Below are 24,472 nucleotides of genomic sequence, written 5' to 3'. Positions count from 1 at the left end.
TCACTGGACAGTGATCAGGAGCAGGAACCCTGGCTGATTTCCCCTCTCTCTGACCCAGGGGTCACTGGACAATGATCAGGAGCAGGAACCCTGGCTGATTTCCCCCTCTCTCTAACCCAGGGGTCACTGGACAGTGATCGGGAGCAGGAACCCTGGCCGATTTTCCCCTCTCTCTAACCCAGGGGTCACTGGACAGTGATCAGGAGCAGGAACCCTGGCTGATTTCCCCTCTTTCTAACCCAGGGGTCACTGGACAGTGATCTGGAGCAGGAACCCTGGCCGATTTCCCCCCTCTCTAACCCAGGGGTCACTGGACAGTGATCAGGAGCAGGAACCCTGGCTGATTTCCCCCCTCTCTAACCCAGGGGTCACTGGACAGTGATCAGGAGCAGGAACCCTGGCTGATTTCCCCTCTTTCTAACCCAGGGGTCACTGGACAGTGATCTGGAGCAGGAACCCTGGCCGATTTCCCCCCTCTCTAACCCAGGGGTCACTGGACAGTGATCAGGAGCAGGAACCCTGGCTGATTTCCCCTCTCTCTAACCCAGGGGTCACTGGACAGTGATCAGGAGCAGGAACCCTGGCCGATTTTCCCCTCTCTCTAACCCAGGGGTCACTGGACAGTGATCAGGAGCAGGAACCCTGGCTGATTTCCCCTCTTTCTAACCCAGGGGTCACTGGACAGTGATCAGGAGCAGGAACCCTGGCTGATTTCCCCTCTCTCTAACCCAGGGGTCACTGGACAGTGATCAGGAGCAGGAACCCTGGCTGATTTTTATCCTCCCAGAAGGTAAATATATCACCTTTAACACTATCAAAGCTGAGATCAGGATGGATCTTGGGACCCTCCTGGTCTTTGTGGCTCAGAGACTGTGATTTTAGCTCTGAGTTATTGGGAGAGCCTTTAACTTCTCTTCCTTAAAAAACAAGAGAAATCACTGCATTCCAGACTATAAGAGGTGCTTTAAATCAATTCCTTTTACATATTGTGGGGTGAATTCCGACCTTTTCCATGAGTGCATTCTGCCACAGTCGGAATATCATCAGGTAACTCCGATCTCGAGCTCCAAGCGATGTGAAAAAGTGCTGCATGAGAAAGAAATATATTTATACAGTTAGGGCATTGAGGTTAGCCTCAGTGAAAGGAGTCTGTATTATGCCAGTGATATGGTATTCCAATCTAATGAAATACCCACTTGAAACATTAACCTGTATTTTCTCTAGATGTCGACTCCCCTGCTATATATTTATAGCTTTCACCATTTTTACCTTTATTATATTCACAATTTTTTTCTTCTGGGGGTATGGGTGACACTGGTGAGGCAGGATGTACTGCCCATTCATGAGGGCATTAAGAGCCAACCATACAGTGTGGAACTGGAGTCAGATGTAGGCCAAACTGTGCAGGAAGTGGCAGCTTCCCTTCCCTGCAGGACATCAGTGACCCAAGTTGGGTTTTTACAACAATCCAGAGATTTCAAGGTAATTTTCTGATGCCACCCCATGAATTACCAGAATTCATCTTCACAACTTTGCATGATGGACATCGAACTCATAACCCTCTGGTTTCTTAATCCAGAAGTATAACCACTAGGCTACTGTACCTTACTGGAAAGGTGGCTGAGGTGAGGCTCTAAAGCAACATTGAACAGTGATCAAATATCATCCTGCAGGAAACTCAGATTGTACATTGAGGCGTGTTGGACCAGGAGCAGAGCCCGAGCCCCAGTCCGATTCACCAGCTCTTTACTCCATAACTTACCCTTTCATTATCTGTGCAAATCTGAATGGCGTTGGGAATGAGCTTTGCTGTCTTCTCCTTTGTGATGCCCGTAATGTCCTTGAACTGAAGAGCAATCTGTGGGGAAGAATAATGTGGAAATGGGCTGACACATGGCAGATGAAATTTAACTCAGAGAAATGTGAAGTGATGCATTTTGGCAGGAAGAATGAGGAGCAGCAATATAAATTAAATGGTGCAATTTTAAAAGGAGTGCAGGAACAGAGAGACCTGGGGGTATACGTACACAAGTCTTTGAAGGTGGCAGGACAAGTTGAGAAGGCTGTTAAAAGAGCATATGGGATCCTTGGCTTTATAAACAGAGGTATAAAGTACAAAGCAAGAAAGTTATACTAAACCTTCATAAATCATTTCTCTGCGTTAAATTTCATCTGCCATGTGTCTGCCCATTTCACCAGTCTGTCTCTGTCCTCCTGAAGTCTGTTACTATCCTCCTCACTGTTTACCACATTTCCGAGTTTCATGTCCTCTGCAAACTTTGAAATTATACCCTCTATACCCAAGTCCAGGTCATTAATATATATCAAAAAGAGCATTGATCCTAATACTGACCCCTGGGGAACATCACAGAATATTTTTTAAATGATGAGAATCTATTAAATGTTGGTGTTCAATGTAAGGAGTCTTACAACACCAGGTTATAGTCCAACAGTTTTATTTGAAAATCACAAGCTCCATATCATCGGTGTTCAATGTGATTTGGGTGTTCTCGGATTTTCAAAAGGCATTCGATAAGTTGCTACAGAAGAGGTTGTTATACAAGATTAGGGCTCATGGGATTGGGGGTCACATTATAGCGTGAATTGAGGATTGGTTAACGGACAGAAAACAGAGAGTAGGAATAAATGAGTCATTTTCAGGTAGGCAGGTTGTAACTAGTGGGGTGCCGCAAGGATCAGTGCTTGGGCCTCAGCTGTTTACAATATATATCAATGACTTAGATGAAGGGACCGAGTGTAATGTATCCAAGTTTGCTGACGATACAAAGCTAGGTGGGAAAGTAAGCTGTGAGGACAACACAAAGAGGGGGGGGGGGTCCAAGTACACAAATGATTTAAAGCTAATGGAATATTGTCCTTTGTATTCCAGCCCCCTGGCGATAAAGGGGAGGAATTCATGCTTCAGTTGTATAGAACTCTGGTTAGACCCCATCTGGAAACAATGGGCATCACACCTCAGGAAGGATATACTGGCCTTGGAGGGAGTGCAGCATAGATTTACCAGAATGATACCGGGGTTTACAGGGTTAAATTATGAGGACAGGTTGCATAAACCTGGCTTGTATTCCCTTGAGTTTAGAAGATTGAGGGGCGATCCGATCAAGGTGTTTACAACGTTAAAAGGATTCAATACAGAGAAACTATTTCCTCTGGCGGGGGGAATAGGGGACATAATCTTAAGATTAGACCAGGTTATTTAGGAGGGATTCAGGAAGCACTTTTTCATACAAGGGTAGTAGAAATCGGAAACTTGCTTTCCCAAAAGGCTGGGGATGCTGGGACAATTGGAGCTTTCAAGGCTGAGACCAATAGATTTTTGTTGGGCAAGTGTATCAAGTGATATGAAACAAAGGCGCATAAATGGAGTTGACATGTAGGTCAGCCACGGTCTAATTGAATGGCGGAGACGGCTCGAGGGCTTAATGGTCTCCTCCTTCTCCTATGACCTGCCTTTCTCCAGGCCAAGTGAAATTGATCCGGGCGAGCAGCTCGCCACACGCATTTAACGAGGCAGAGCTCTCAAAACAAATCCAGTCTCCCACCACAGCTCTTTGGGAGTTCAATTTCCCCTTCAGGATTTTAACCAATCAGTGACACTCACCAAAGTCTCCCAGCGGAAGATGTTGCTGTAGAAACAAACCCAGTTTTCTGAGATGTAGATCCGTCCCTGGAGAAGGATATCTCGCTGCAGAGCACAGGAATAGTCTGGAAAGGTAGAAGAGTCATGTTATTGGGGACCACAATTAGACAGGAGGATAGAGTCAGTTATTGGGGACCATGATTAGACAGGTGGATAGAGTCAGTTACTGGAGACCATGATTAGACAGGTGGATAGAGTCAGTTATTGGGGACCATGATTAGACAGGTGGATAGAGTCAGTTATTGGGGACCATGATTAGACAGGTGGATAGAGTCAGTTATTGGGGACCATGATTGGACAGGAGGATAGAGTCAGTTACTGGAGACCATGATTAGACAGGTGGATAGAGTCAGTTATTGGGGACCATGATTAGACAGGTGGATAGAGTCAGTTATTGGGGACCATGATTAGACAGGTGGATAGAGTCAGTTATTGGGGACCATGATTAGACAGGTGGATAGAGTCAGTTATTGGGGACCATGATTAGACAGGTGGATAGAGTCAGTTAATGGGGACCATGATTAGACAGGTGGATAGAGTCAGTTATTGGGGACCATGATTAGACAGGTGGATAGAGTCAGTTATTGGGGACCATGATTAGACAGGTGGATAGAGTCAGTTATTGGGGACCATGATTAGACAGGTGGATAGAGTCAGTTATTGGGGACCATGATTAGACAGGTGGATAGAGTCAGTTATTGGGGACCATGATTAGACAGGTGGATAGAGTCAGTTACTGGGGACCATGATTAGACAGGTGGATAGAGTTGTGTTATTGGAGACCATGATTAGACAGGTGGATAGAGTCAGTTATTGGGGACCATGATTAGACAGGTGGATAGAGTCAGTTACTGGGGACCATGATTAGACAGGAGGATAGAGTCAGTTATTGGGGACCATGATTAGACAGGAGGATAGAGTCAGTTACTGGGGACCATGATTAGACAGGTGGATAGAGTCAGTTATTGGGGACCATGATTAGACAGGTGGATAGAGTCAGTTATTGGGGACCATGATTAGACAGGTGGATAGAGTCAGTTATTGGGGACCATGATTAGACAGGTGGATAGAGTTGTGTTATTGGAGACCATGATTAGACAGGTGGATAGAGTCAGTTACTGGAGACCATGATTAGACAGGTGGATAGAGTCAGTTATTGGGGACCATGATTAGACAGGTGGAGAGAGTCAGTTACTGGAGACCATGATTAGACAGGTGGATAGAGTCAGTTACTGGAGACCATGATTAGACAGGTGGATAGAGTCAGTTATTGGGGACCATGATTAGACAGGAGGATAGAGTTGTGTTATTGGAGACCATGATTAGACAGGTGGATAGAGTCAGTTACTGGAGACCATGATTAGACAGGTGGATAGAGTCAGTTACTGGAGACCATGATTAGACAGGAGGATAGAGTCAGTTATTGGGGACCATGATTAGACAGGTGGATAGAGTCAGTTACTGGAGACCATGATTAGACAGGTGGATAGAGTCAGTTACTGGAGACCATGATTAGACAGGTGGATAGAGTCAGTTATTGGGGACCATGATTAGACAGGAGGATAGAGTCAGTTATTGGGGACCATGATTAGACAGGTGGATAGAGTCAGTTATTGGGGACCATGATTAGACAGGAGGATAGAGTCAGTTATTGGGGACCATGATTAGACAGGAGGATAGAGTCAGTTACTGGAGACCATGATTAGACAGGTGGATAGAGTTGTGTTATTGGAGACCATGATTAGACAGGTGGATAGAGTCAGTTACTGGAGACCATGATTAGACAGGTGGATAGAGTCAGTTATTGGGGACCATGATTAGACAGGAGGATAGAGTCAGTTACTGGGGACCATGATTAGACAGGTGGATAGAGTCAGTTACTGCAGACCATGATTAGACAGGTGGATAGAGTCAGTTATTGGGGACCATGATTAGACAGGTGGATAGAGTCAGTTATTGGGGACCATGATTAGACAGGTGGATAGAGTCAGTTATTGGGGACCATGATTAGACAGGTGGATAGAGTCAGTTACTGCAGACCATGATTAGACAGGTGGATAGAGTCAGTTATTGGGGACCATGATTAGACAGGTGGATCGAGTTGTGTTATTGGGGACCATGATTAGACAGGTGGATAGAGTCAGTTACTGCAGACCATGATTAGACAGGTGGATAGAGTCAGTTATTGGGGACCATGATTAGACAGGTGGATAGAGTCAGTTATTGGGGACCATGATTAGACAGGTGGATAGAGTCAGTTACTGGGGACCATGATTAGACAGGTGGATAGAGTCAGTTATTGGGGACCATGATTAGACAGGTGGATAGAGTCAGTTATTGGGGACCATGATTAGACAGGAGGATAGAGTCAGTTACTGGGGACCATGATTAGACAGGTGGATCGAGTTGTGTTATTGGGGACCATGATTAGACAGGTGGATAGAGTCAGTTATTGGAGACCATGATTAGACAGGTGGATCGAGTTGTGTTATTGGGGACCATGATTAGACAGGTGGATAGAGTCAGTTATTGGGGACCATGATTAGACAGGAGGATAGAGTCAGTTATTGGGGCCATGATTAGACAGGTGGATAGAGTCAGTTATTGGGGACCATGATTAGACAGGTGGATAGAGTCAGTTATTGGGGACCATGATTAGACAGGTGGATAGAGTCAGTTACTGGAGACCATGATTAGACAGGTGGATAGAGTCAGTTATTGGGGACCATGATTAGACAGGAGGATAGAGTCAGTTATTGGGGACCATGATTAGACAGGAGGATAGAGTCAGTTATTGGGGACCATGATTAGACAGGAGGATAGAGTCAGTTATTGGGGACCATGATTAGACAGGTGGATAGAGTCAGTTACTGGAGACCATGATTAGACAGGAGGATAGAGTCAGTTATTGGGGCCATGATTAGACAGGTGGATAGAGTCAGTTATTGGGGACCATGATTAGACAGGTGGATAGAGTCAGTTACTGGAGACCATGATTAGACAGGTGGATAGAGTCAGTTATTGGGGCCATGATTAGACAGGTGGATAGAGTCAGTTATTGGAGACCATGATTAGACAGGAGGATGGAATCATGTTATTGGGGACCATGATTAGACAGGTGGATAGAGTCAGTTATTGGAGACCATGATTAGACAGGAGGATAGAGTCAGTTATTGGGGACCATGATTAGACAGGTGGATAGAGTCAGTTATTGGAGACCATGATTAGACAGGTGGATAGAGTCAGTTATTGGGGACCATGATTAGACAGGTGGATAGAGTCAGTTATTGGAGACCATGATTAGACAGGTGGATAGAGTCAGTTATTGGGGACCATGATTAGACAGGTGGATCGAGTTGTGTTATTGGGGACCATGATTAGACAGGTGGATAGAGTCAGTTACTGGAGACCATGATTAGACAGGTGGATAGAGTCAGTTATTGGGGACCATGATTAGACAGGAGGATGGAATCATGTTATTGGGGACCATGATTAGACAGGTGGATAGAGTCAGTTATTGGGGACCATGATTAGACAGGAGGATAGAGTCAGTTATTGGGGACCATGATTAGACAGGTGGATAGAGTCAGTTATTGGGGACCATGATTAGACAGGAGGATAGAGTCAGTTATTGGGGACCATGATTAGACAGGTGGATAGAGTCAGTTATTGGAGACCATGATTAGACAGGTGGATAGAGTCAGTTATTGGGGACCATGATTAGACAGGTGGATCGAGTTGTGTTATTGGGGACCATGATTAGACAGGTGGATAGAGTCAGTTATTGGGGACCATGATTAGACAGGAGGATAGAGTCAGTTATTGGGGACCATGATTAGACAGGTGGATCGAGTTGTGTTATTGGGGACCATGATTAGACAGGTGGATAGAGTCAGTTACTGGAGACCATGATTAGACAGGTGGATAGAGTCAGTTATTGGGGACCATGATTAGACAGGAGGATGGAATCATGTTATTGGGGACCATGATTAGACAGGTGGATAGAGTCAGTTATTGGGGACCATGATTAGACAGGAGGATAGAGTCAGTTATTGGGGACCATGATTAGACAGGTGGCTCGAGTTGTGTTATTGGGGACCATGATTAGACAGGTGGATAGAGTCAGTTACTGGAGACCATGATTAGACAGGTGGATAGAGTCAGTTATTGGGGACCATGATTAGACAGGAGGATGGAATCATGTTATTGGGGACCATGATTAGACAGGTGGATAGAGTCAGTTATTGGGGACCATGATTAGACAGGTGGATCGAGTTGTGTTATTGGGGACCATGATTAGACAGGTGGATAGAGTCAGTTATTGGGGACCATGATTAGACAGGTGGATAGAGTCAGTTACTGGAGACCATGATTAGACAGGAGGATAGAGTCAGTTATTGGGGACCATGATTAGACAGGAGGATAGAGTCAGTTATTGGGGACCATGATTAGACAGGTGGATAGAGTCAGTTACTGGAGACCATGATTAGACAGGTGGATAGAGTCAGTTATTGGGGACCATGATTAGACAGGAGGATGGAATCATGTTATTGGGGACCATGATTAGACAGGTGGATAGAGTCAGTTATTGGGGACCATGATTAGACAGGTGGATCGAGTTGTGTTATTGGGGACCATGATTAGACAGGTGGATAGAGTCAGTTACTGGAGACCATGATTAGACAGGAAGATAGAGTCAGTTACTGGGGACCATGATTAGACAGGTGGATAGAGTCAGTTACTGGAGACCATGATTAGACAGGAAGATAGAGTCAGTTATTGGGGACCATGATTAGACAGGTGGATAGAGTCAGTTATTGGGGACCATGATTAGACAGGTGGATAGAGTCAGTTATTGGAGACCATGATTAGACAGGTGGATAGAGTCAGTTACTGGAGACCATGATTAGACAGGTGGATAGAGTCAGTTATTGGGGACCATGATTAGACAGGTGGATCGAGTTGTGTTATTGGGGACCATGATTAGACAGGTGGATAGAGTCAGTTACTGGAGACCATGATTAGACAGGAAGATAGAGTCAGTTATTGGGGACCATGATTAGACAGGTGGATAGAGTCAGTTATTGGGGACCATGATTAGACAGGTGGATAGAGTCAGTTATTGGGGACCATGATTAGACAGGTGGATAGAGTCAGTTATTGGAGACCATGATTAGACAGGTGGATAGAGTCAGTTACTGGAGACCATGATTAGACAGGTGGATAGAGTCAGTTATTGGGGACCATGATTAGACAGGTGGATAGAGTCAGTTATTGGAGACCATGATTAGACAGGTGGATCGAGTTGTGTTATTGGGGACCATGATTAGACAGGTGGATAGAGTCAGTTACTGGAGACCATAATTAGACAGGAGGATAGAGTCAGTTATTGGGGACCATGATTAGACAGGTGGATAGAGTCAGTTATTGGGGACCATGATTAGACAGGTGGATCGAGTCAGTTACTGGAGACCATAATTAGACAGGAGGATAGAGTCAGTTATTGGGGACCATGATTAGACAGGTGGATAGAGTTGTGTTATTGGAGACCATGATTAGACAGGTGGATAGAGTCAGTTATTGGGGACCATGATTAGACAGGAAGATAGAGTCAGTTATTGGGGACCATGATTAGACAGGAGGATAGAGTCAGTTATTGGGAACCACGATTAGACAGGTGGATAGAGTCAGTTATTGGAGACCATGAGAAATCATGAGTTCAAATCCAATCATGGCAAGGTGAATTCAATGTGTCTGATAACCTGTGGGCTGGTAACAGCAAATATGACTAAGGCCTTCATTCATTTTGGGTTCCAGCAGAATCGCTTGGCTCCATGTCACACCAGAGCCTTGATTTACACCAGACACAAGAGCTGAATGTCAGAGAAGGGGTGAGAGTAGCTTCCGCCGATATTAAGGCAGCATTCAACCAGGTACGTACCAAGGAGCTCGAGCAAAACTGAGGTCAATGGAGATCAGAAGGACTGATGCAAAATGGAATTTGATGCAGACCCATTGAACTGTGTATTAAAACAAAGCGCACAGAAGAATTTCAAACCCCTGTTCCAACATCTCTCCCCCTTCATGAAACCCAATTAAAACACATGCTATATCATACTCTGCACATGTCCCACATCCAGGCTGTACCTGTGCCCAAACAATCTGCACCAGCCCTAATCTGAACCAATGGGGTTAGCACCAGCCTGTATCTGTAGTCCTACAGACCACACCAGCCTGTACCATTACCCTCAGCACCAGCCTGTACGTATGTGCTCCAGTCAGAACAAGTATTTCTGATGTCAACACAGTGGCTCATCGTTCCCAATTAAAACCAACTGTGACTCTCACCAATACCCCACCCACCCTCGGTATTACCCACAATCCGCCTTACCCACAATCAGGCGTTCTGAATCCGGCAGCTTTTTGAACAGTTTGTGGAAGTCTTCGTTTCGCTGTTTATAAGTGGGGCTCAGCACCTGGAAATAAGATACAATTTCTCCAGACAAAATACCGCTCTTCCTTTTCATTAACCATATTACAAATACGTACACATCTGTCAAGTCACAGAAAATGCATGCTCTAAAATGGTTTCTATATAACTTGCAATATGAAGGAGACACAGTTTTATTCTTCTCTTTTTCAGGAAAACTATTGGAATATGAAACAGAAATCAATGCAAACCTCAAACTGAGCGAAGCTAATTTAAGCAGAATGGTAATTAAAAGTAATGAACATGTGACTGGGGTTAAGATAGCTCAATCACAGCACTTTTATCCGAGTGACAGCATCTCTCAGCCCAGCAGCAATCTGTAATCATCTGCAGTGAATAAGATCAATTACCTCTCCAGAACAGAGTACAGAGAATATGGCAACTCCTGCATGTTGGAACACTCTTTGCAGCACCTCAAGCCACACACAGACAGGAGAAAACAGGATCTGCCTGGAAGCATGAGCTGTCCCTCTATGCCCAGTCCAGGGCAGCACTTCTATTAGGCCGAGAAGGTGGCAGCAGGGCCCTGCCAATGGGACTGCAGCAGCTGGGTCATTGCTGTAACACTCACCACAGCAACACTCTATTCACTACGCCAGCAGACTAGCCGAGTTTCACCCTTGAACCTACATTTTGATTTAATAGTCACCAGGATCAATTTTGCACCAATTAGAGAGGAGCACGGCAAAGCATAAAGCAGTCCCTCTACCCCAGGGGCCCCACCCAGGTCTGAGCCTGTGTAACCAGCTTCACTGATCTATCGCAAAATAAGAGGTCCCATCAGGCAGGGAGTTTCACGCTGTGCAACGGCTTGCAAAAGATCAGTGTCGAAGTGAAATGACGCCACAGTGGCTCAGCTCTCAGCCTCTGGCGGAGAAGGCCACAATCTAGGACTGGAGCCCACAATCTGGACTGACACCAGTGCAGTACTTGGGGTGTGCTGCGCTGTCTTTCAGATGAGGCATAAAACCCAGTCTGCCTGTTCCAGTGGCTCAAGTGAATGTAAAAGATCTGGTGGTACAGTTCAAACAGGAGCAGAGAGTTCTGTTAGAGTCCTGGCCAACACCACCAAAATAGATTAACTGGACATTTACTCATTTTCCGTTTGTGGGAGCTTGCTGTGCCCAAAGTGCCTGCCACATTTGCCGACATAACAGTAACTGCACTTCAAAAGCAATCAAGAAAGAACGAACTTGCATTTCTATAGCGTCTTTCACGGCCTCAGGACGTCCCAAAGCGCTTTACAGCCAATGAGGTACATTTTTAAAAAAAACGTCGTCACTGTTGTAATGTGGGAAATGCGGCAGCCAATTTGTGCACAGCAAGATCACACAAACAACAATGTGATAATGAGCAGATCATCTGTTTTAGTGATGTGTTGGTTGAGGGATAAATATTGACCCAGGACACCGTGGAGAATTCCCCAGCTCTTCTTCAAAATATTGCCACGAGGTCTTTTACGTCCACATGAGAGGACAGACTCTGCTTAAAATCCCATCTGAAAGACGGCACCTCCGACAGTTCAGCATTCCCTCAGCACTGACCCTCCGACAGTGCGGCGCTCCCACAGCACCGCCCCTCCGACAGTGCGGCGCTCCCACAGCACCGCCCCTCCGACAGTGCGGCGCTCCCACAGCACCGCCCCTCCGACAGTGCGGCGCTCCCACAGCACCGCCCCTCCGACAGTGCGGCGCTCCCACAGCACCGCCCCTCCGACAGTGCGGCGCTCCCACAGCACCGCCCCTCCGACAGTGCGGCGCTCCCTCAGCACCGCCCCTCCGACAGTGCGGCGCTCCCACAGCACCGCCCCTCCGACAGTGCGGCGCTCCCTCAGCACCGCCCCTCCGACAGTGCGGCGCTCCCACAGCACCGCCCCTCCGAAAGTGCGGCGCTCCCTCAGCACCGCCCCTCCGACAGTGCGGCGCTCCCTCAGCACCGCCCCTCCGACAGTGCGGCGCTCCCTCAGCACCGCCCCTCCGACAGTGCGGCGCTCCCACAGCACCGCCCCTCCGACAGTGCGGCGCTCCCTCAGCACCGCCCCTCCGACAGTGCGGCGCTCCCTCAGCACCGCCCCTCCGACAGTGCGGCGCTCCCTCAGCACCGCCCCTCCGACAGTGCGGCGCTCCCTCAGCACCGCCCCTCCGACAGTGCGGCGCTCCCACAGCACCGCCCCTCCGACAGTGCGGCGCTCCCTCAGCACCGCCCCTCCGACAGTGCGGCGCTCCCTCAGCACCGCCCCTCCGACAGTGCGGCGCTCCCTCAGCACCGCCCCTCCGACAGTGCGGCGCTCCCTCAGCACCGCCCCTCCGACAGTGCGGCGCTCCCTCAGCACCGCCCCTCCGACAGTGCGGCGCTCCCTCAGCACCGCCCCTCCGACAGTGCGGCGCTCCCTCAGCACCGCCCCTCCGACAGTGCGGCGCTCCCTCAGCACTGCCCTTATTAAGTGATAACCTGCGCTCTACTCTTCTCCAATCTGATGTATGGAAGGAAAGTGGAATGGTGTCTGGGTGTAAAGCAAATTAAACTCCTATCGGGCCCGGGATTGTATCCAGCTGGACTGAGAAGATTGCTCCCATTTTTCTGGCATCTAAGAAATGGATATGGTAGCATGGTGGTTATGTTACTGGACTAGTAATTCAGAGGCATGGACTGATAAACCGGAGTCATGAGTTCAAATACCGCCACGGCAGCTGGGGAATTTAAACTCAATTATTAAAATTTTAAAAATCTGGAATTAAAATACCAGTATCAGTAATGGTGGCCATGAAACTACCGGATTGTCGTAAAAACCCATCTGGTTCACTAATGTCCTTTAGGGAAGGAAACCTGCCGTCCTTACCCGGTCTGGCCTATATGTGACTCCAGACCCACAATGTGGTTGATTCTTAATTGCCCTCTGAAATGGCCGAGCAAGCCACTCAGTTGTAAAATCTCGCTAAAAAAAGTCATAAGAATAAAACAGGATGGACCACTAGGCAAACACGACAAAGGCAAACCAAGCCCAGTCGACCCTGCAAAGTCCTCCTCACGAACATCTGGGGACTTGTGCCAAAATCAAGCAACAGCCTGACATAGCCATACTCACAGAATCATACCTTTCAGCCAACGTCCCAGACTCTTCCATCACCATCCCTGGGTATGTCCTGTCCCACCGGCAGGACAGACCGACCAGAGGTGGTGATGCAATGATATACAGTCAGGAGGGAGTGGCCCTGGGAGTCCTCAACATTGACTTTGGACCCCATGAAATCTCATGGCATCAGGTCAAACATGGGCATGGAAACCTTCTGCTGATTACCACCCACCGCCCTCCCTCAGCTGATGAATCAGTCCTCCTCCATGCTGAGCACCACTTGGAGGAAGTACTGAGGGCAGTATGGGCACAAAATGTACTCTGGGTGGGGGACTTCAATGTCCATCACCAAGAGTGGCTCGGTAGCACCACTACTGACCAAGCTGGCCGAGTCCTGAAGGACATAGCTGCCAGACTGGGCCTGCGGCAGGTGGTGAGCGAACCAACATAAGGGAAAAACTTACTTGTCCTCACCAATCTACCTGTAGCAAATGCATCTGTCCATGACACTATTGGTAAGAGTGACCATCACACAGTCCTTGTGGAGATGAAGTCCCGTCTTCGCACTGAGGACACCATCCAACGTATTGGGCGGCACTATCACCGTGCTAAATGGGATAGATTCAGAACAGATCTAGCAACACAAAACTGGGCATCCAAGAGGTGCTGTGGGCCATCAGTAGCAGCAGAATTGTATTCCAGCACAATCTGTAACCTCATGGTCCGGCATATTCCTCACTCTACCATTACCAACAAGGCAGGGGAACAATCCTGGTTCAATGGGGAGTGTAGAAGAGCATGCCAGGAGCAGCACAAGGCATACCTAAAAATGAGGTGCCAACCTGGTGAAGCTACAACTCAGGACTACATGCATGCTAAACAGCAGAAGCAACATGCTATAGACAGAGCTAAGCGATTCCACAACCAACGGATCAGATCAAAGCTCTGCAGTCCTGCCACATCCAGTCGTGAATGCTGGTGGACAATTAAACAACTAACGGGAGGAGGAGGCTCTGTAAACATCCCCATCCTCAATGATGGCGGAGTCCAGCACGTGAGTGCAAAAGACAAGGCTGAAGCGTTTGCAGCCATCTTCAGCCAGAAGTGCCGAGTGAATGACCCATCTCGGCCTCCTCCCGAAATCCCCACCATCACAGAAGCCAGTCTTCAGCCAATTCGATTCACTCCACGTGATATCAAGAAACGGCTGAGTGCACTGGATACAGCAAAGGCTGTGGGCCCCGACAACATCCCGGCTGTTGTGCTGAAGACTTGTGCTCCAGAACTAGCTGCGCCTCTAGCCAAGCTGTTCCAGTACAGCTACAACACTGGCATCTACCCGACAATGTGGAAAATTGCCCAGGTATGCCCTGTCCACAAAAAGCAGGACAAATCCAATCCGGCCAATTACCGCCCCATCAGTCTACTCTCAATCATTAGCAAAGTGATGGAAGGTGTCGTCGACAGTGCTATCAAGCGGCACTTACTCACCAATAACCTGCTCACCGATGCTCAATTTGGGTTCCGCCAGGACCACTCGGCTCCAGACCTCATTACAGTCTTGGTCCAAACATGGACAAAAGAGCTGAATTCCAGAGGTGAGGTGAGAGTGACTTCCCTTGACATCAAGGCAGCATTTGACCGAGTGTGGCACCAAGGAGCCCTAGTAAAATTAAAGTCAATGGGAATCAGGGGGAAAACTCTCCAGTGGCTGGAGTCATACCTAGCACAAAGGAAGATGGTAATGGTTGTTGGAGGCCAATCATTTCAGCCCCAGGACATTGTTGCAGGAGTTCCTCAGGGCAATGTCCTAGGCCCAACCATCTTCAGTTGCTTCATCAATGACCTTCCCTCCATTATAAGGTCAGAAATGGGGATGTTCGCTGATGATTGCAGTGTTCAGTTCCACTCGCAAACCCTCAAATAATGAAGCAGTGCGAGCCCGCATGCAGCAAGACCTGGACAACATCCAGGCTTGGGCTCATAAGTGGCAAGTAAGCGCCAGACAAGTGCCAGGCAATGACCATCTCCAACAAGAGTGAGTCTAACCACCTCCCTTTGACATTCAACGGCATTACCATTGCTGAATCCCCCACCATCAACATCCTGGGGGGTCACCATTGACCAGAAACTTAACTAGACCAGCCATATAAATACTGTGGCTACAACAGCAGGTCAGAGGCAAGTGACTCACCTCCTGACTCCTCAAAGCCTTTCCACCATCTACAAGGCACAAGTCAGGAGTGTGATGGAATACTCTCCACTTGCCTGGATGGGTGCAGCTCCAACAACACTCAAGAAGCTCAACACCATCCAGGACAAAGCAGCCCGCTTGATTGGCACCCCATCCACCACCCTAAGCATTCACTCCCTTCACCACCGGCGCACTGTGGCTGCAGTGTGTACCATCCACAGGATGCACTGCAGCAACTCGCCAAGGCTTCTTCGACAGCACCTCCCAAACCCGCGACCTCTACCACCTAGAAGGACAAGAGCAGCAGGCACATGGGAACAACACCACCTGCACGTTCCCCTCCAAGTCACACACCATCCCGACTTGGAAATATATCGCCGTTCCTTCATCGTCGCTGGGTCAAAATCCTGGAACTCCCTTCCTAACAACACTGTGGGAGAACCTTCACCAGACGGACTGCAGCGGTTCAAGGCGGCGGCTCACCACCACTTTCTCAAGGGCAATTAGGGATGGGCAATGAATGCTGGCCTTGCCAGCGACGCCCACATCCCATGAACGAATTTTTAAAAAATCCCAAAGGAAACGTGCTCCAGAGGTTTCAGTACGGTTCTTATGAGGTGAGAGCTTGAAGACTCTCCGGTTTCCTGTCCAGGTAACCTTGGCCGTGGAGCTCTCTGACTAGGGGTTTCTCCAGCTCTTCCTTCTGGTCAGCCTTAGCTTTGGAGTTCCCCCTCTCACCCTATTGGACAAATATCAGCCCTGGGACTCCCCGATTCTCTTGATTTCATGCAGATGTTGGGATGAGCTTTTTTGATTTTGAGACAGGCTAATGAGAACAGCATCTCAAGAAAGGAAAAATAGATGCTGCTGGGTCCTGTCGTGTAATTGAACAATAATGCACAGAAACAAGACGAAAAAAACAACTGGAGGCTGCAAGCAAACACTAACATAAAACATATATTTAAAAATCTATCATTGGATGTTATACTCACATTGTACCAGCTCTGTATTTTCTGAAAAAAAAAGAAAAATATATGAATCGGTGATTGGAGGGTATTTTGGGAAGATCGGAAAGGACGGGATCAAAGAGAGAAAATAGCGGGAAGATCGGAAAGGATGGGATCAGAGAGAGAAAACAGCGGAAAGGATGGGATTAGAATCAAAAGCTCTTTGGTGGTTAAAAAAAAACTTTGACCAACTTTTTCCCATATTTTGCAGGGCTCAATTTTCTCTGTCTGTATCTGGGTGAAGCCGCACAATCTGACTAATATAACTTCTTACTCTCTGTCCTGGAAATACTTGGTACTTGTTGACGTATCTTCTACATCTCCTAGGTAAAGATTAACACATAAGACGACTAGAGTGGGCAGAGGGAACCTGCACCCGACGGAGACGGGGGGGGGGGGGGAACCCGCACCCGACGGAGACGGGGGGGGGAAACCGCACCCGACGGAGACGGGGGGGGGAAACCGCACCCGACGGAGACGGGGGGGGGAAACCGCACCCGACGGAGACGGGGGGGGGAAACCGCACCCGACGGAGACGGGGGGGGGAAACCGCACCCGACGGAGACGGGGGGGGGGGGGGGGGGAACCCGCACCCGACGGAGACGGGGGGGGGGGGGGGCGGAACCCGCACCCGACGGAGACGGGGGGGGGGGGGGCGGAACCCGCACCCGACGGAGACGGGGGGGGGGGAACCCGCACCCGACGGAGACGGGGGGGGGGGGGGGGGGGAACCCGCACCCGACGGAGACGGGGGGGGGGACCCGCACCCGACGGAGACGGGGGGGGGGAACCCGCACCCGACGGAGACGGGGGGGGGGAACCCGCACCCGACGGAGACGGGGGGGGGGGACCCGCACCCGACGGAGACGGGGGGGGGGGGGACCCGCACCCGACGGAGACGGGGGGGGGGGGACCCGCACCCGACGGAGACGGGGGGGGGGGACCCGCACCCGACGGAGACGGGGGGGGGGGGGACCCGCACCCGACGGAGACGGGGGGGGGGGGACCCGCACCCGACGGAGACGGGGGGGGGGGGACCCGCACCCGACGGAGACGGGGGGGGGGAACCCGCACCCGACGGAGACGGGGGGGGGGAACCCGCACCCGACGGAGACGGGGGGGGGGGGGGGGGGAACCCGCACCCGACGGAGACGGGGGGAGGGGAACCCGCACCCGACGGAGACGGGGGGGGGGGGGGGGGAACCCGCACCCGACAGAGACAGAGAGAATCTCATCTAATGAAGTCAGAGAGAATCTTCATCTGACGGAGACAGAGAGAATCTTCATCTGACGGAGACAGAGAGAATCTTCATCTGACGGAGACAGAGAGAATCTTCATCTGACGGAGACAGAGAGAATCTTCATCTGACGGAGACAGAGAGAATCTTCATCTAATGAACATTACAACAGTGACTACTCTGCCAAATTACTTAATTGGCTGCAAAGCGCTTTGGGAAGTCCTGAGGTCGCAAAAGGCGCTGCATAAATGCAAGTTCTTTCTTTTTAAACAAGAAGAATCTAAGAGAGCCTGAGAGAATCGGCTGAGAGATGTGCCAAGCACCTTCTTATATTCTTTATATTCAAAGAAAAATCCCATTCCGTTCAATTGACTAATGAGGGTAACACATACCACATGCCTCTTTTGGTATCAATCACTTCTAACAGCCACACGTGTGTCCTGGAAGATCTCAAAGTTAATGAGGCATACCAGGCTATATTTCTACTTCCCTAACTTCTCATTATTTTGTTTAACAAAGGTTGCTATACAGGACCAGATAAGGCATGATATATTTATGTCCTGCTAAGGAGCTATTCCTGAACAGTCCTAAATGTTCGCCTCATCATTGGTAAGGAACGTTCTGTTTAAATGTACATTTTCATGGAATTAATTAGTTCTGGTTTCCCAATATTCAGTTTAACTACTGACTCCATTTTGTGTGGCCACCTATAAGCTAAAACTCCACTTTGAGAACAAATTTCAAGCGATTAAGAGGGCATTTTCCGTACACCTAATATTTCCTTTGGGTTGGTGTCGATTTTTCCCTGATCACGCTTCCGTGAAGCGTCTGGACATTTTTATATATTAAAGCAGCTATATAAATGCTAGTTGTTTAAGATACAGTTTGATGCTACGGTGGGAGTGTTAAGGCACTAAAGGGATAAGTTCCAAGTTTGAAACACAAACTGTACTCAGGCCAAAAGGTGCTGAGGCCAAAGTAAAAGTAAGAGAATCTAACCCTAGTCTGGCATTCCTTTTGGTCTGCTGGGGGAGTTGTTATTTTCTGTAAAAGTCAACTTATTCAGAGTCTGAGACAGGGTACCAAGGATATAATACAGAACAGTACATGACACAGGCTTATCCCAACAGTGTCATCAAACAGAGAACGCCCACCCTCATCAGAAGCCTGGTCTACAGCAAAGCTATCCTCAGTCTAGACACAGCTCTGGTCCAGAACAGGCCTGATCCTGATAAAGGTACAGCAGTGAAATTCAGTCTCGCTCCTATGCAGGATATATTAACGAACACGAGAGACACTGATTCGTAATTCTAAATATAACTCTCTCCCCAAAAAGCTGTTGAGGCTGGGGGTCAATTGAAAATTTCAAAGCTGAGATTGATAGATTTTTGTTAGACAAGGGTATTAAGGGTTACGGAACCAAGGCGGGTAGGTGGAGTTAAGCTACAGATATAATTGAATGGCGGAACAGGCTCAAGGGGCTGAATGGCCTCCTCCTGTTCCTATGTTCCAAGCTGTCCAGTACCAGAACGTTTAGGGAAATAGAGGATTTGTTTAGTAGGGACATGGAGTTGAGAGATGACTGATGCGGAAAGGCCGGATGCCAGTTCCCATCAGTGAATGGAGTCCAATCGCACTGTGTTTATTGTCTATCAGACTACAGGACATGATGCATGTCAGTACCTAATCATCAAGTGGCTAGTTTGGAAATATTATCACACACTTGCTGTTTGTCAGTCAGTCACACTACCACTGGGCCAGCTCTCTGTTACTGAATTGACATTCTAACCTGTTCCAGCCATTGCTGCCCTATGCTGAGGCCCTTCAAAAAAGAGTCCATGGGAAATCTGCCAGTTTCTTACCCATGTATTCTTGCTGTTACGCCCAGGTGTAGAGTAGCTGTACTGGTTGCCATAGGTTTGTCTCTCTGATGAACTATCTGATCCCTTTTCCACCATACTTTCCACATCCATGGCCTTTGAGGAAAGTAGCAGTCGCTTGCGTAAGGCTGGAGAGCTGGTGGGAGTACTTCTTGCCGAGTTACTGGCAGTGCTGCTGCAGAGAAGAAATGGAACTGTTAATGGAGCACAGCAGGTACACCAGTACACCAAAATCCAAGAAATGTGGGACCGTTTCTATTCTCTCCACTCCTCTCCTGAAGGTGCTGACTCTTCCTGGAGTGCAGGTTCCACAGTACTGGCTGCTCTCTGATCACAGAATCATTGAAATGTTAGGAGGCCATTTGATCCTTCTTGCCTGTGCTGAATTTAGGCCCTTGGAGACTGATGTTACTGTCCTATTTTCCTGCTTTCTCCCCAGATCCTTTCATATTCTTCATGAAGTCATTCTTAGAACGTTGTAATCATCTTATCATTGATTGCGTGTGCCAAAAAACTGCACATTCTGATAAGTGTGTGTGAAAAAATTTCTTCTACTCTCCCCTTCTAAGTATCTAGTACCTATCCTGAGATCATGGCCTTTCATAGCAATTTACCCATCATCAGAAATAATCTATGTTTACTTTAACATCTTTTTAAAAATTTTGAACATGTCCATAAAATCTTCTCAATCTGAGCAAATACAGCCTAATTGCTATAATGGGTCCTCATCCCTGTTTTCTGGTAAATCTGAGTCCACTTTCTCCAAGGATAATACATCCCTCCCATACTGAGAAGCCCAAAATTGCACAGTATTCCAGATGTTCCATAACCATCATTTTGTACAGAATCATTGACAACAACTTGCATATAATACCCTTAATGGAAAAAACTTCCTTGAGATTCTTCACAGTGGTGTGAGGAAAATGGATGCCGAGCCAAACGAGATTTGGAGGGGTGACCAAAAATTTGGTCAAAGACGTGGATTTTAAGGAGGGTCTTCAAGAAGACGGCAGTAAAGAGGGAGGTGAAGAGGCAGAGAAGTTAGGGACGGATGGAATTCCAGAGAGTGGGACCGAGGCAGCTGAGGGCACAGTTACCAATGATGGGGTATTGCATAAAAGGCCAGAGCTTCAGGAATGGAGAGCTGGGGGGGGGTTTCAGGGTTGGAAGAGATTACAGAGATATGAAGGGGTGAACCAAAGGAGGGATTTTATACTTGTGACGCTGAGGGACCGGGATCCAATGTAGGTGAATGAGGAGGGGGTAATGGGTCAGCAGGACCCAGTGTGGTATAGGATAGAGACAGCAGAATGTTGAACGAATTGAAGTTTACAAAGGGTGGGGCACGGGAGGCATGCCTGGAAAGCATTGGAGTAATCATGTCTGGGCGTGACAAAGGCATGGATGAGGGTTTCAGCGGCAGATGGGCTGAGGCATAGGTGGAGGTGGACAATGTTATGGAGATGGAAGTAGGCAGTCTATATCATGCACACAAGTTGGAGATGGAGAGGGACCTCGGCATTGAACAGTGTGGTTTAGCCTGAAACTGTGCCCATAGAAAGGGATGGAGTTTGTGGCAGGACCTGAAGACCACAGCTTCTGTCTGCCCAATGTTTAACTGGAGGAAGTTACGGTTCAGACAAGCAGTCTGATAGCAAATAAGCAGTAGAGGGATTGAGAGAAGTGGCCGAGGGACTGGGGGAGGACTGGGGGGAGAATGAGGGAGAGGACTGAGGGAGGATTGAGGGGGAGGACTGAGGGAGGATTGAGGGGGCGGCTGGGGGAGGCGGAGGGAGGATTGAGGGGGCGGCTGGGGGAGGCGGCTGGAGGATTGAGGGGGCGGCTGGGGGAGGCGGAGGGAGGATTGAGGGGGCGGCTGGGGGAGGCGGAGGGAGGATTGAGGGGGCGGCTGGGGGAGGCGGAGGGAGGATTGAGGGGGCGGCTGGGGGAGGCGGAGGGAGGATTGAGGGGGCGGCTGGGGGAGGCGGAGGGAGGATTGAGGGGGCGGCTGGGGGAGGCGGAGGGAGGATTGAGGGGGCGGCTGGGGGAGGCGGAGGGAGGATTGAGGGGGCGGCTGGGGGAGGCGGAGGGAGGATTGAGGGGGCGGCTGGGGGAGGCGGAGGGAGGATTGAGGGGGCGGCGGAGGGAGGATTGAGGGGGAGGCGGAGGGAGGATTGAGGGGGAGGCGGAGGGAGGATTGAGGGGGAGGCGGAGGGAGGATTGAGGGGGAGGCGGAGGGAGGATTGAGGGGGAGGCGGAGGGAGGATTGAGGGGGAGGCGGAGGGAGGATTGAGGGGGAGGCGGAGGGAGGATTGAGGGGGAGGCGGAGGGAGGATTGAGGGGGAGGCGGAGGGAGGATTGAGGGGGAGGCGGAGGGAGGATTGAGGGGGAGGCGGAGGGAGGATTGAGGGGGAGGCGGAGGGAGGATTGAGGGGGAGGCGGAGGGAGGATTGAGGGGGAGGCGGAGGGAGGATTGAGGGGGAGGCGGAGGGAGGATTGAGGGGGAGGCGGAGGGAGGATTGAGGGGGAGGCGGAGGGAGGATTGAGGGGGCGGCGGAGGGAGGATTGAGGGGGCGGCGGAGGGAGGATTGAGGGGGCGGCTGGGGGAGGCGGAGGGAGGATTGAGGGGGCGGCTGGGGGAGGCGGAGGGAGGATTGAGGGGGCGGCTGGGGGAGGCGGAGGGAGGATTGAGGGGGCGGCTGGGGGAGGCGGAGGGAGGATTGAGGGGGCGGCTGGGGGAGGCGGAGGGAGGATTGAGGGGGCGGCTGGGGGAGGCGGAGGGAGGATTGAGGGGGCGGCTGGGGGAGGCGGAGGGAGGATTGAGGGGGCGGCTGGGGGAGGCGGAGGGAGGATTGAGGGGGCGGCTGGGGGAGGCGGAGGGAGGATTGAGGGGGCGGCTGGGGGAGGCGGAGGGAGGATTGAGGGGGCGGCTGGGGGAGGCGGAGGGAGGATTGAGGGGGCGGCTGGGGGAGGCGGAGGGAGGATTGAGGGGGCGGCTGGGGGAGGCGGAGGGAGGATTGAGGGGGCGGCTGGGGGAGGCGGAGGGAGGATTGAGGGGGCGGCTGGGGGAGGCGGAGGGAGGATTGAGGGGGCGGCTGGGGGAGGCGGAGGGAGGATTGAGGGGGCGGCTGGGGGAGGCGGAGGGAGGATTGAGGGGGCGGCTGGGGGAGGCGGAGGGAGGATTGAGGGGGCGGCTGGGGGAGGCGGAGGGAGGATTGAGGGGGCGGCTGGGGGAGGCGGAGGGAGGATTGAGGGGGCGGCTGGGGGAGGCGGAGGGAGGATTGAGGGGGAGGCGGAGGGAGGATTGAGGGGGAGGCGGAGGGAGGATTGAGGGGGAGGCGGAGGGAGGATTGAGGGGGAGGCGGAGGGAGGATTGAGGGGGAGGCGGAGGGAGGATTGAGGGGGCGGCTGGGGGAGGCGGAGGGAGGATTGAGGGGGCGGCTGGGGGAGGATTGAGGGGGCGGCTGGGGGAGGCGGAGGGAGGATTGAGGGGGCGGCGGAGGGAGGCGGTGGGAGGATTGAGGGGGCGGCTGGGGGAGGCGGAGGGAGGCGGTGGGAGGATTGAGGGGGCGGCTGGGGGAGGCGGAGGGAGGATTGAGGGGGCGGCTGGGGGAGGCGGAGGGAGGATTGAGGGGGCGGCTGGGGGAGGCGGAGGGAGGATTGAGGGGGCGGCTGGGGGAGGCGGAGGGAGGATTGAGGGGGCGGCTGGGGGAGGCGGAGGGAGGATTGAGGGGGCGGCTGGGGGAGGCGGAGGGAGGATTGAGGGGGCGGCTGGGGGAGGCGGAGGGAGGATTGAGGGGGCGGCTGGGGGAGGCGGAGGGAGGATTGAGGGGGCGGCTGGGGGAGGCGGAGGGAGGATTGAGGGGGCGGCTGGGGGAGGCGGAGGGAGGATTGAGGGGGCGGCTGGGGGAGGCGGAGGGAGGATTGAGGGGGCGGCTGGGGGAGGCGGAGGGAGGATTGAGGGGGCGGCGGAGGGAGGATTGAGGGGGAGGCGGAGGGAGGATTGAGGGGGCGGCTGGGGGAGGCGGAGGGAGGATTGAGGGGGCGGCGGAGGGAGGATTGAGGGGGAGGCGGAGGGAGGATTGAGGGGGAGGCTGGGGGAGGATTGAGGGGGAGGCGGAGGGAGGATTGAGGGGGAGGCGGAGGGAGGATTGAGGGGCCTCCCTCTCTCCCTCTCGGTCACTCACTCCAACATGGTCGCGGTCTCCTCCGATCCCCGGTCTTTCCAGCCGCTCTCCCCGGGCCCGGATTCTCCTCCGATCCCCGGTCTTTCCAGCCGCTCTCCCCGGGCCCGGATTCTCCTCCGATCCCCGGTCTTTCCAGCCGCTCTCCCCGGGCCCGGATTCTCCTCCGATCCCCGGTCTTTCCAGCCGCTCTCCCCGGGCCCGGATTCTCCTCCGATCCCCGGTCTTTCCAGCCGCTCTCCCCGGGCCCGGATTCTCCTCCGATCCCCGGTCTTTCCAGCCGCTCTCCCCGGGCCCGGATTCTCCTCCGATCCCCGGTCTTTCCAGCCGCTCTCCCCGGGCCCGGATTCTCCTCCGATCCCCGGTCTTTCCAGCCGCTCTCCCCGGGCCCGGATTCTCCTCCGATCCCCGGTCTTTCCAGCCGCTCTCCCCGGGCCCGGATTCTCCTCCGATCCCCGGTCTTTCCAGCCGCTCTCCCCGGGCCCGGATTCTCCTCCTTCAGCTCCGGGTCGGCACCGCGTCTGCGCTCCAGGGAGAAGCAGCTGCAGCCAATCAATCATTAGCACTAACTAGTACAGTGACTGGTAGCTGGGTCAATAACTAGTACTGTAACTAGCAGAGTAATGTTGTAACTAGCAAAGTAACCAGCATTACAACTAGTTTGTTAAGCAGGTGTAGCGAAGAACTAGTACTGTAACTAGTAATAATGTTACAGTAACCAGCATTATACCCAGTTTGTTAAGCA

The 24,472-nt window shown here is 51.4% G+C and overlaps 1 protein-coding gene across 4 annotated transcripts in view; it reads right to left on the bottom strand.

Moving 5' to 3' along the window:
* Positions 1–24,272, bottom strand: part of LOC137313266 (protein Aster-B-like) — a 68,111-nt gene extending 43,839 nt beyond the window's left edge. For 3 of the 4 annotated variants that reach the window (XM_067979388.1, XM_067979390.1, XM_067979391.1), the window contains exons 1-7: positions 23,731–24,272; positions 19,526–19,718; positions 16,411–16,431; positions 10,053–10,137; positions 3,623–3,726; positions 1,763–1,858; positions 1,006–1,086 (exon numbers count right to left, since the gene is read on the bottom strand). In XM_067979388.1, the coding sequence (XP_067835489.1) occupies positions 1,006–1,086; positions 1,763–1,858; positions 3,623–3,726; positions 10,053–10,137; positions 16,411–16,431; positions 19,526–19,718; positions 23,731–23,738 (588 nt within the window). In that variant the 5' untranslated portion in view covers positions 23,739–24,272. The remainder of the gene's footprint in view (positions 1–1,005; positions 1,087–1,762; positions 1,859–3,622; positions 3,727–10,052; positions 10,138–16,410; positions 16,432–19,525; positions 19,719–23,730) is intronic. The other variant, XM_067979389.1, reaches the window with a different exon arrangement.
* Between the last annotated feature and the right edge of the window lie 200 nt (positions 24,273–24,472).

This window comes from Heptranchias perlo, unplaced genomic scaffold (assembly GCF_035084215.1).
Source record: "Heptranchias perlo isolate sHepPer1 unplaced genomic scaffold, sHepPer1.hap1 HAP1_SCAFFOLD_450, whole genome shotgun sequence".
In the NCBI taxonomy this organism is placed as follows: Eukaryota; Metazoa; Chordata; class Chondrichthyes; order Hexanchiformes; family Hexanchidae; genus Heptranchias; species Heptranchias perlo.
This window is presented reverse-complemented; position numbering and strand designations above follow the sequence as displayed.